Source organism: Cyberlindnera jadinii (assembly GCF_001661405.1).
Source record: "Cyberlindnera jadinii NRRL Y-1542 unplaced genomic scaffold CYBJAscaffold_26, whole genome shotgun sequence".
In the NCBI taxonomy this organism is placed as follows: domain Eukaryota; kingdom Fungi; phylum Ascomycota; class Saccharomycetes; order Phaffomycetales; family Wickerhamomycetaceae; genus Williopsis; species Williopsis jadinii.
The window spans coordinates 66043-78435 of NW_017963677.1; the positions used below are offsets into that span (position 1 = coordinate 66043).

At 47.1% G+C, this 12393-nt stretch overlaps 5 protein-coding genes across 5 annotated transcripts; 1 reads left to right on the forward strand and 4 right to left on the reverse strand.

Annotated features, from left to right (window-relative positions):
• Positions 1-376: 376 nt before the first annotated feature.
• Positions 377-5916, reverse strand: CHC1 (clathrin heavy chain). The gene has a single exon (XM_020216004.1). The coding sequence runs from the start codon at positions 5805-5807 to the stop codon at positions 819-821; it is 4989 nt and encodes a 1662-aa protein (XP_020067831.1). The 5' UTR covers positions 5808-5916; the 3' UTR covers positions 377-818.
• Positions 5917-6255: 339 nt separating this feature from the next.
• On the reverse strand, positions 6256-8034 carry MRI1 (S-methyl-5-thioribose-1-phosphate isomerase MRI1). Its single transcript, XM_020216005.1, has one exon. The coding sequence runs from the start codon at positions 7712-7714 to the stop codon at positions 6464-6466; it is 1251 nt and encodes a 416-aa protein (XP_020067832.1). The 5' UTR covers positions 7715-8034; the 3' UTR covers positions 6256-6463.
• Positions 8035-8092: 58 nt separating this feature from the next.
• Positions 8093-9043, reverse strand: SPE3 (spermidine synthase; the record flags this gene model as incomplete). The annotated part of the gene is made up of 1 exon (XM_020213465.1): positions 8093-9043. Exon 1 carries the CDS (start codon positions 8987-8989, stop codon positions 8093-8095), a length of 897 nt encoding a protein of 298 aa, XP_020067833.1. The 5' UTR covers positions 8990-9043.
• An 846-nt stretch (positions 9044-9889) lies between these two features.
• On the forward strand, positions 9890-10474 carry CYBJADRAFT_132929 (nitroreductase family protein; the record flags this gene model as incomplete). The annotated part of the gene is made up of 1 exon (XM_020213083.1): positions 9890-10474. One exon carries the CDS (start codon positions 9890-9892, stop codon positions 10472-10474), a length of 585 nt encoding a protein of 194 aa, XP_020067834.1.
• Positions 10475-10517: 43 nt separating this feature from the next.
• Positions 10518-12098, reverse strand: CYBJADRAFT_132862 (M20 family metallopeptidase; the record flags this gene model as incomplete). Its single annotated transcript, XM_020213080.1, has 1 exon — positions 10518-12098. One exon carries the CDS (start codon positions 12096-12098, stop codon positions 10518-10520), a length of 1581 nt encoding a protein of 526 aa, XP_020067835.1.
• Between the last annotated feature and the right edge of the window lie 295 nt (positions 12099-12393).

Sequence of the window (12393 nt, forward strand, 5' to 3'; positions counted from 1 at the left end):
CACATTTTGAGGTTGACTATGACGCCAACTCCCGAAGTGCTTGAGTAGCTGATCCAGATTCATATCTACCAGCAGTAGGATAATAAATCCAGGCTAAGACCCAGAAGCAATATCTTCCAAGTTCCCAACAGATACGTCGAGTCCAAAAACTTCACCAGTCATGGAATCTGATGCTGTCCCGTTACTATAAGCACGCGGTTGTGCGATGAAAGTAACAGATCACAACTGTATGTGTAGGAAGCAAGGAGGCATCAAACAATAGATGTTAGCCACTGATTGATATAGGAATATCACCTTTCCACCTCCATGATAGTTCGCATTTATCGCCCTGATCAAGATCAACATTGATGTGATGGTGAACCAGCATTAGTACACCCTCCTCGAGCATGATGGCGATCCTGGCCGTTGAATGAACTCAGTGCTCAGCATTTCATTCTCCTGAGAGTCACGATAGTTCCAAAACTATTGTTGATGTTTCTGTCTTCCATCACAGCAGTTTGTACGACAAATCACAGTACAGTCTGCTGTAATGGAACTCCAGAATTGGTGTATAGATGTGAATCTCAAAGAGGAACACATAGACGTGACACTACAACAGTATGCCACGACTTAGCTCAGTTGAAGCAATCATATATTATACTTCTTTTCAAATACAAAATATTTCTCAAGACTTTTAAATCTTTATCAACTCAATCTAACCTGTATAGTCAACAGAAACACAAAATTTTGTACAAGTCAGTCGACATCGAATCAAACGTCGTTCTCTTCTTTCATTTTCGCTTTTCTAAAATAGTCACACACAGCTTCTAACGACTCATCTAGAATGCGTTACCAAAACCTTGCCCAGTAGGTTGGTAACCCAATCCTTGAATACCATTAGTAATCATCAATCTTTCAGTGCCAAGTGTTGGCTGCTCCGAGTTCTTAGCCTCTGCTTCTTCTCTGGCTTTCAAATCCTTGACCAACTTGGAGAGTTGCTCACTTCTTTGTCTCTCAACAGTAATTTGGTATGGCTTAATGTAGTCGCCCAACTCATGTAACCATGCCAATTCCAAAACCTTGTCATAACGGATCAAATCATAAGCAGTGTACAACAATCCAACAAAGGCCTCGTTGTTACCAGTCTCAACAAAGTATGACAACAAATCTTCAGATACATCGGTAGATTGTGAAATAGCAGCGGTCTCAATGGCATCCTTCCACAATTGGTCCGCTTTAAGAATAGACAAGGCCTTGTTCCACTTCTTGTTGTTTCTATACAAACGAGCAGCAATTTGTCTAAAGAAGATCAAGTCATGCTTCTCCAATCTACTAGCCAGATCAATGGAGTCAAACTTATCATGTGCATCAACAGTTGCACCTAAAGTCTCATGGTCTTCCTCCTCAATAAGCAAATCGTGGTAGGCAGAGTTGACAACAGAGTTGTTCTTCTCCAACACAGAGATCAAGAATGGTTTGATCAATGGCAAGTTATCAGATTTTTGGAAGATTCTCACTGTTCTTGGAATATCCAATCTTGGAGTTAAAACAGACAACAAATCAGTAATCAAAGATGGATGCTCGTTAACGTAAAAGTTGATAGCCTTGTAGTAGATCTCCAAGTTGGCAACTTTAACAATGATGTCCTTAAATGAAGAGTGATCAAACGCAGCGGCAGCTTTGTCAATCATAGTCAAGGCAGCGTTATCCCATTCATCGTAATGTGCATACAAGAAGATCAATTCTGGCCAGAGGTGTGCATTTTCCGTAGCCCTGATAACCTTTGGAATGTTGATTCTGGACCAGAACAACTTCAAGTGTTCCATGGTCTTGGATGGGTTGTACTTAGTGTACAAGATCGCCAACTCAGTAAACATACCCATGTGAGCTCTTTCCAAGCCTAAACCGGCTTCGAACAAAGAGATCAATTCGTTAAAGTGACCAGAGCTCTCATACTTCTCAACCATCTCATCCAACTCCTCAGCATGAACAATCAAGTTCAAACCACAGATCTGTGCCAAGCGGAACTCCTGGTGCTCTAAGCAAGCATCATTAACTTGCTTCCACACTTTAACGTTGGATGCCTTTCTGGCACAGTCAACAGCGGATTGATAGTCGTCCAAATAAACAAGTGTGGATGCCAACTTTGAGTAGTTGGACACTGAGGCATACAACAATTTGGCAGCCTTGTAGTCCTTCTTATCATAGAGCTTATCACCAATCTCGTTCAAATCAGCAACATTGGAACCATTCAAAAACTTTTCAATCTCTTCAAGCTTGCCCAATTCAGCGTACGAAATGATCAACTCACCATCAATCTTTGGCTCTTTCAATGTTTGTCTAGCAGCCAACAGATACTTGACCAATTCTTCGTATTTACCAGCGGAATCAGCAATGTCAATGACCGACTCATAGTTGGATGGATCGTTTGCCTTGATGTAAGACTCAATAGCTTCTGGGATTCTCAAACCGTTCAATTGGGCAGCACCCAATTGACTCCACAACTCTGGTGTGTCAATCTTCTCAGCATATGACTCACCTCTATCCAAAGACATAACATCCTCAACCAACACGGCAAGTGCCTTGGAGTGCAATTTGTTCTTGTCATAGATCTCAAAGGCTTCATCATATAATTGAGCTTCAACACATAGAGCACCAATCTCAACTGGGTCAAATTCGTTCAGCTTCTCAATGTAAGACATAACCTTGGTTGGCTCAACCTTAATGGCAGTAACCATCAATAAACCTTGCAAAGACGGGTTTTCACTGAAAGTGGAAGGTTCCAAGATGATCTTTTCAAGTAATTCAACAAGCTCAGTGGTCAAATCGTTATCCATGAATGCCTTAACGGTCAAAGAAACTGGTTCTGGATCAGTAGCCTCTGGTACAGCAGTGGCAACAACCTGGTCAACCAGTTGTCTTCTGTGAACGTTGTCAGAAGTCAAAACTCTGTTCCACAAGTTGAGATCAGATCTTTGCAACAAATATCTGGCTTGGTATTTGTACATCGCGTTTTCATTGGTAATTCTGATCAACTCCTCATCATTGTGGCCCTTCTCATAGGCAATATAGGCCAAGTAAGGATCTCTCTTTTCACAGTAGTGACCAACTTCCAGAGTATCATAGTTGTCATTCTCCTTCAAGAACTTCTCAGGGTTATTGTTAGAGTCGATGTAAATCTTGGCCAGTGTGTTGAAGACAGCTTGGTCTTGAACACCAGAGTTCAAAGTGGCCTCAAGGAATGGCAACAAGAGTTTCAAACGGTTTCTCTTTTCAACTTCAGCAGTCAACTCAGCAATTGGAACCTGGCCGATGACAGACTGGATCAAGTTTTGAATAACGCTTTCGTCACAGTCAACATCCAACAAAGCCGCAACCACTTGTGGGGTTTTTGATGGGTTAACCTGCTGAACGTAAACCTCAATAAACTTGAAGAATTGATGCTTATACAAGTACAAGACCAAGTCGTGGACGTAGTTGAAACGGTCGCAGACAATAATCAAAGGCAGCTGATCTTGTAGCTCAGCATCCTTCAAAAAGTTCTTAACTTTCTCAGGGTCGTATACGTTGTTGTCTTTGACAATACGTTCAATCTCTTTGAATTGACCAAGCTTAGCAGCAGATTGGATGTACTTAAAGACAACGTCCTTGTCCTCAGTCAAGTTGACAATAGATGCCAAATAGTAGTACAAACCTTCGTAACACTTGAAATCCTCAAAGAGCTTAATAAGGCCAGCAGAGCCAAGCAAGTCAGAGTACTTAGTAGCGACTTGAATTACAATTTGCAAGTTCTGAGCAATGTTCTTGTCCAAGAGCTCTCTGAGAACAACCATGGTCTGATCAACGTTCAACTTACCGAAATAAGCAACCAACCAGTCAGCTGGAACAGTTGGAGCGTTGACAATGACTCTCTTGATATCCTTGATGTCAGAGTAGTTCTCCAAAGCTCTTTGTGGCAAACCAGCCTTTTCAGCCAATTGGGCAATTGTGGCTCTATCATAGTGATGGAACATATCATTACCCAAGATGGCATCGGCAACTTGTGGGGCATGTAATAAGTTAATCTCCAAGACTCTAGTTTGCAAGTGACCTTGGTTTGGAGAGTCTTCCTTCAAAGCATCAAGCAAAAAGGAGGTACCTTGTTGGATGTAGTTTTGGGAGAAGAAAATATCAGCAATCTTCTCAACGTCAACTTGACCAGCGGTTGCTGGGGAGTTCAACAGACTAATGGCGAATTCAGAGGCCTTGTCTGGGTTGGTTCTCAACAAGTTTGAGATCAAAACGATGAAGTTTGGTTGGAAACCAACCTTCTCACAATAAGGAACAATCTTGTCAAATTGACCCAACTCAGCCAAACATGAAATGACCTTAGCATGTGTTTCAGATCTCAAGTAAATTGCCAATGCCAATTGAACATCGAATGGTTTGACAATGTCACCCAATTCCTCGGATGAGGTGAGTTTATCCTCCTTCAACCATTTCTCGAACAATTGTTTTCTGTCTTGTTGTAGCACCGGCTTGGCTAGCTCAATAGTTTCGAACTGGTTCAATTTACCCTTATCCAAAAGTGTAGAGAAGTATTGCAAGATTGGAGAGATAGCACCTGGAGCAGCTTGAATGTTCTTCAACTTTTGAATAGTTTGTGGAGTTCTCAACTGTTCAGATGATGCTGCCACCTTAGCGGCGTTAGCATAATCACCATTTTGGAGAAGGCTATCAAATTGCTGCAGGAACAAATTCTCAGCACCTGGCAATCCACCTCTAGAAGCCATGGACAAGGCCAAAGAGACGTTACTCAACTTGTTCAAGATATATGGGACAAGCTTATCCTTGGCGATCTCCACAGCGAGAACTTGACCAGACTTGTTGATAGCCAAGATACCATTGTTGCTGTCATAAGAAGAGGCAATAAAGACAGGCGTTGCGGTGATTCTGTTGACAAACAAATTTGAGCCACTCTCCAAATCGTACAAGTGGATGAAACCGTATTTTGTGAGCAAATAAACGACACCGTACTTCTTTGATATCTGGACAGAGATTGGGAAATCGTTTGAAGCATCAGGTGGGAAGAAGATGTCAACGTTCTTCTTGTGGAATGGAGGGTTGTTTGCATCGTGATCAATCTCAATGATGTGCAATTGACCTCCGGTTGCAGTTCTGTTACCACAGACGAACACCTGTGTTGGTGAAGAACCACCATCCAATTGCAGGGTACTGAATCCAGCAACGTGTCCTTCAATGGCTTGCGAGACGTTTCTCTGTTTTGAGAACAATTGGATCTTACCAGCAATACGTCCTTCTTCTTGGGTGATTCCGACAACGGCAAACCAATCAAAGTTGACATTACAGACAAAGTTGATGATTTGCGCATTGTTCAAGTTTGCGTGTCTTTGAGTCAACAAAACTGGGCCTGAAGACACGTTACCGTCAAAGATGTTCCAAGTATAAACTGCAGTAGAGGTCACCAAACCGAGCTGCTCGTCGTTCAACCATTTCCAAAAGATCACTGGCTCACCCATGTTGAATGATTTCAGCTTCTCCTTTGTGGACAGGTTGAAGATTTGAAGCGTGGTACCGTTAGCTCTAAGAGAAATGATGAACTGGGAAGGGTGCAAGATAGCATTATCAGCACTCATGTTCTTTCTGGTAACGGTATTGCCGTTCTTCAAGTCCACAATGGCCACGGTGTTGGCACCGTTCACGGTCTCACGCACAGTGACATAGTGATCGGACTCAAGGGTGGTTGATCTGAACTCCAACGACTGTGGGTTAATGCCCAACGACGTCAGGTCGGTGAGCTCCGTGAACTCAATAGGAATGTCACTCATTACGATCTCTTAATAGGCAACGAGCACAGCTAAGCACACACACACAGGCTTCTCTCTCTTGCTTCGAGCAATGACGTTGGTAACAGCGGTGAATGGCAAAGGAATAAACAAACAATTCTGGGCTGGGCGGCAAGGTATGATTCCAACGATAACACGGTTCTAAGACACCTTCTAATGGGGCGGTTAAGGTGTAAGACAGTGCAATGGGTTCTCCTTGTAGTTATTTGACCAAATCTCAATAGCAAACGAAAACGCTGTGAGTAGTTTTCTGTTCTTTACCGTTGTTCTGGTTGTTGTTGTTGATGGTCTCTTTCAATTTCAAAAGGGGTGGGTGAAGTTCCTTGAGCGGAAAGGGGAAATTCCCTACAGGGTGTCCGGTTTTTTTTGCTCCTGCTGCTGGTGAGAGCTCTTTTTGTGGCCAGTAAGAGTTTTCCCCGTTGGTTTTATTGCGCCCACAATCTCCGAAAAGAGAAGCCGGTATAGCCACGCACTGTATGATTACATAAGCGATCACGTGAGAGATCACGTGCTCGAGTATAACATGTGTGCTGTTCCAACGATATATATATACTACTGTCATATCAAAGAGATATCTATGAATAGGTGTCAATCATGGGCCAATAGAGAGATTTATAGGTCTATTTGAAGTGGGCCAGTCAATTGAAGAGTCTCCCCAGGTCAAATTCGCCGTTGACCTTTTCCATAACACCATCCTCAGTGACTATACCATCGATGAGATCGTGTGGTGTAATGTCAAACGATGGGTTCCACACATCGATTCCTGGTGCTGCAACACCCACTTTCCCTGTGATGGCGATTCCCTCATGGTTCTTTAGAACGTCGCCGGTGTCTGGATCAACAACGCCCCCACTGACGTTCTGTAACTCCACAGATGGCCTCTGTTCGACGACGATATCGTCCCCATGTTTGGTGTTCAAATCAATGGTGGTCTTTGGTGCAACCACGAGGAATTTGATTCCAAATTGTCTACAGATAAGGGCCAGTTGATAAGTTCCTATCTTGTTGGCAGTGTCACCGTTCTTGACGATTCTATCGGCACCAACGACACAGGCCTTAATAGGAGCTGCAGACTCTGTCTTGTTCAAAGTGGAGATGAGATACGTAACCATGGAGTCCGTAATCAACGTGGCTGGGATCTTTTCGTAGACCAACTCATACGCAGTCAGTCTTGCACCTTGGTTATAGGGTCTTGTCTCCAAGGGATAAGCACGGCTAAACTTCAAAGCCTTTTTAGCTCTCTTACCACTAGGCTCCTCGTCTGAACGCTCCCCCTTTGAGTGGTTCCAAAGAGATCTGATAACACCCAGGGCAGTACCGTACCCGGAGGTGGCCAGCGAGCCCGTGTTACAGATGGTCAGGACGCCAAAGTCGCCTTCAAATCCTTCGGACTCTAACTTGCTCAAGATCCAACTTTTACCATTTTCTCCCAGCTTGACGTTATTGGTATAGTCATCGTCGATAAGGTCACACCCGAACTGGAGGATCTCCTTGAAGAGACCATCGACACCCGTCGCCTGAGAAGCAGTAACAAGTGCTGTAATCTCAGAAATGGCGTTGCCCAGATTAACAGCTGTAGGTCTTGACGTGACAAGGTACTCCAGTCTCTTGATCAACTGCAACTTCAAGTTATCGACGTTCAACAGATCGTAATACCCTTGGTCTCTAAACTTCCCCTGCACAAAATGACTCAGCTCAATGACAACACTAAGAGAGCCAACAATGGCAATCGCTGGTGCTCCTCTAACTTGCATCCTCTTAATAACGTCAAAGGCATCTGCAATCGTATAGATTGGAATATACTTTGTTGCATAAGGTAGGAGCAATTGATCCAGAACAGACAGTGTGAGAAGTTCCCGGTCGAACTTGATGGCCTGTAGAGCAGACATTGGTATGTTGATCCTGATCCAGTGCACTTGTTGGTCGAAGATATGGGCGAGTCCACGTTGAAGTTTTTCATTTTTTCTCTCTTTCCTCACCCCGTGGGACTTTATTCAATTGGGGGTTTTAAGCTTTCTCGAGGCAGTCGCACCGTACATGAGTGTCTCCAAAATGATGCAAAGCCGTTAGAACGCTGGACATAAAAGGCCAATCGCCTGCAAATTGTATGGAAGTGGGCAGTGGAGGTTGGTTATTAAGACGGTGGGAGGCCAATTGAGTGTGGCTGATGGCTACTGGTGGTGAAAGAAGAAGGAAAACACTAGTTATTTATATATAATCAGTCACGCTTGAAGGATCAAAGCAGGCGGAAGAACCGGGTGTAATCTTTACTTCAAGGCGTTCTTGACCCAGTTAGGGAGAACGAAGGAGGCCTCGTGAACCTGCTTGTTGTAGTACTTGTAGAGTCTATCCTCCTCGTCTTCAGAGACGGATCTCAATGGCACCTTAACGTTGGCGTTCTTGTCCTTGGAGCACACCATGAAACCGATCTGGCCGGAAGGATAGGTTGGAATGGTGGTGAAGGCATACTCGGCAACTGGGAACACCTCCTGACAGTCCTTCTTCAGCTCGGTGATGATTGGCAAGTGCAACCACATGGACTCGGCCTGGGTGGTGATGACACCCTTCTCAGTCAACGCACCGCTCAAGAGCTCAAAGTAGGACTTCTTGAAGAGAGACTCTGCTGGGCCTTCTGGATCAGAGGAGTCAGTGATGATAACGTCAAAGTAGTTCTTGTAGTCGCCGAGGAACTTGAACCCATCACCAATGTGGGTCTTCACCTTTGGGTGCTCGTAGGACTTGGACATCTCCGGCAAGTACTTCTTGGACACTCTGATGACAGCCTCGTCAATGTCACACAGCCATGCCTCCTCGACGGTGTCGTGCTTGACGATCTCTCTGAGCACACCACCATCTCCACCACCAATGACGAGCACCCTCTTAGGGTCCGGGTGCGAGTTGACAGCCAAGTGGGTGATCATCTCCTGGTAGGAGAACTCGTCTCTCTCCGTGGCCTGGATAACATTGTCCAAGACCAGCACGTTACCGTAGTCCGTGGACTTGAACACCAGCACATCCTGGTACAGGGACTTCTCATGGTGGAGCACCTTGTCGACTCTGAGGGTCATCGCCTGGCCGGGCCACATGGTATCACTGATTTCACGGAACCAGCCGTCCTTGATCGTTGGGTGTGTGAAGTTGTCTGGCACTGGTGTTTCACTCATTGCAATTGACCGTTTCGATACCGAGTGGAGTGTTCTAATGGAGCTATGGAGACGGAGCAGCCTTGAGACGTCTCTGAGGGGCATTCGACGATGCGATGAAAAGTTTTTCAGCAATCATTGGGGGACGGGGGATGCACTTTCCTAATTTAGCACATGCGCTGGGGACCGTATCACGCAGCATTGTATGGTATTCTGTTATATAATGTTATGTAGTGTTATATAATGTTATATAATGTTATAACGTGCGCTGCCGAGCCGGCGGCGGCTTACATAAGCAGCGCTTTTCTTGGTGTCCGGGTGTTTAGGTGTCCAGATGTTGGTGTCCGGGTGCTTACCACCCAAAAAGCCACAGTTAACCCCCTGAGAAGATGCCCAAGCTTCACCTACAACCACTTTTACACACACATGCCAGCTCAATTGGTCTCGAAATGGCTACTACATCACAGAGAACTGTAGAAATGTGCCAGAAACGTGTTTTTCCAGGCCTCAGCGCGTGCTGAACCCCCCGAAGCCCGGAGATCAGCGCGCGTTCCATAGCTCATCGTATACTCTCTCACTCTCTCTGTTTCTACACGAGACACACAAGCACAGCCAACAGCCCCCGGTGATCAATCCACAAGTCAGCCATCCACCAATCAGCCACGCTGACTCACGCTCCATCACCAGGAAACGGGCTAAAGTATCACCAATTACTAATTGTGCACCCAGGTTAGGAACACCTGCATGCTGAGATGCTTAGTCCGCGATTACTCAGACAATTTGTAATACGCCCGTCAGGCCTGCCACACCTTCCCGGACGATGTATATAAACAAGGCCAGGTCCTGCCAGTGTTTCCAAACGTTTCCCGTGTGCTCGTTGTAAGCCCTTTCCCGTGCAAACAGAAACTACTCCTATCAACAATGTCTACCATCTCTACTTTCCTCAAGTCGTACACCTCGAGAAGAACTCAGTACCAACTCAAGAAGGCCCTGCCAGAAGGAGTCACGCTCCAGCAGGTCCAGGACATCGTACAGCAGCTGGTGAAGCACACGCCAACCTCGTTCAACTCCCAGACCGTGAGAGCTGTGATTCTCACTGGAGCATTGCACGACAAGGTGTGGCAGTCAGTGACCGATGCCATCCCAGCAGAGGCTCAGAAGAAGAGACCAAACTCCATCAAGGAGGAGGCGTACGGCTCCATCATCTTCTTTGACGATGGTGCGGCCTTGAAGAAGATCCAGGAGGCCTTCCCACCGTACGCGGACTACTTCCCAATCTTCGCCTCGACCTCTAACGGTGCTGCTCAGATCAACACCTGGACATTGATTGGTGAATTGGGTCTCGGAGGCCACTTGCAACACTACAACCCATTGGTGCAGGAGGCTCTCAAGGGCAAGGTTCCAGAGAGCTGGAACGTTGTTGCCCAGCTGGCCTTTGGTGTCCCTGTGGGCGAGCCTTCTGAGAAGGAGTTCATTGACAACGAGGTGAAGGTGCTGTCCGAGTAGACGTTGATGGCATTTTGCCCTATATATTACGCTAGAAGCTATACTATACACTGTGTTCTTCCACGTTCAGGATGTAGTCGTAGAGGAAGCACACCGTCTGGATGTGCGATTCCAGCTCGAGATACTCATCAATGGCGTGTGCGTTGCCAGCACCTCCTGATACTCCGATGAAGCGATAGACGTTATCGCTCAATGGCCAATACCGTGAGGCATCGGTATATCCTCCCACTATCATCGGTGCCACGGAGACCTCGCCACTGGCGTTGGCCACAACGTCCTGGAAAGTGTGCCTGATGCTCCCAGCAAGGACGTTCCACTGAGAATCGAGTGTTCTGGAGACTGGTGATGGGTCCAGAGGCTGGACAACAGAGACGTTGAACAAGCCATGGTCTCCTTCGCTCAGCACAGTGCCGTTGCTGAGCACAACACCGAGGTTGTTCTCACTAGAGACTCTCAGAACGTGGTCAATTACACGGTCAACACAGTCCTGTGCCGTCAGCTCCATGGAGATCCTGTGGTTTATGCCCAGCGTGGTCTTCTCCGGCAATGAGTTGATCTTGACACCGGAGTGGATGAGATCAACGGCCTGCGACGTTCTTTGGAGGCACTTCAAGCTCTCATCACTGGCCAGCCGGGCAGAGAGCTGACTTCTGATGCCGTGTGAATGCTTTGCTCCCAGGTACAGCTCCCGTGTCAGGTCGTCGATCTCTTCACTCCTTGCACCGACAACTTGTAGCAGGTCCAACAACGGGTTATCACTGGTCAATTTAGACCCAAAGGGCTCCTCCTCGAGGCTGACAACGAGCTGGCTCATGATGCCGATCCCCGTGTGGTCTGGAGGCCGGGACGAGTGTCCTCCCGTGGTGTCCAGCTCGATGTTGATGTCTAGATAGCCCTTCTCACAGACCCCAACGGCAGCTACCGGCACTCCGTCCAGCTCCACCACGGAGCCACCTTCGTCAAGCACAGCGTACATGCTCTTCTCTCCGTACAGGCCAGAGATGAAGCTGACGAGCGAATTGGCACCATCGACACGGCCAATGGCCTCCTCGTCGTACCCAAGGCTCATGATCATGGTTCTCTGCGGAACAAGCCCATCCTTCAGCAGCTGCTCAAACACTTCAAACAGAGCAACAACCAGGTTCTTCGTATCAGCAGCTCCACGGGCCCACACCCTGGTGCCGTCGAAGTGTGCACTGAAGGGAGGATATGTCCATTGGTCCCAGGTGTCCTTCTCAACAGGAATAACATCCTGATGAGCCATCAACAGCAACGGGGCCAAGGCATCGTCAGTACCGTTCCAAATGACAACGTATCCCAGCTCGTTGACCTTGTGGATGTCCAATTGAGCATGGACGAGGGGATACTCGTCCTCAAAGTACCTCTGGAGCTCCAGAAATGGCTCCCAGCCCTGAAGGCCGTCTCGAGGATCAGAACAAGTATCGTACACCTCCGTGGGGATCCGCAGCGCCCTCTGGAAGCGTTCCAAGGAGGCATCACGGAACGCCAGCGAGTGGTACAGCTCAATTGACCTGTTGGACGAAGGCCTCAGCACCTTGTGGTCCAGATACGGCGACGCTGGGAACGACGAGTCCCCTTGTTTGGAGCTGATGAGGTATGTCATCAGCATAAGCACGGCCACAGCAGCCAGGGCACGAAGGCTCCGATGGTGGGCCTTCTGGGCCGTTGTTCCAGCCTGCGACGCCACTGAGCCATACATAGCTTCTTCTCTCTGCTGAGCTGAGGAGGTGGAGTTGGCAGCGTAGGCGGAGAGAGCCCATTGGTTTATATAAACGATCCCCGATGGTGTGCTATGTATGTGCTTAGGCGAAGAGGCTCCGTCCGCATCGGGAAATATACCCGAAAATGCATAGACATCTTCACCAGGTGGTGATGAGGAGCAAGGGCTGCTGGAGGGC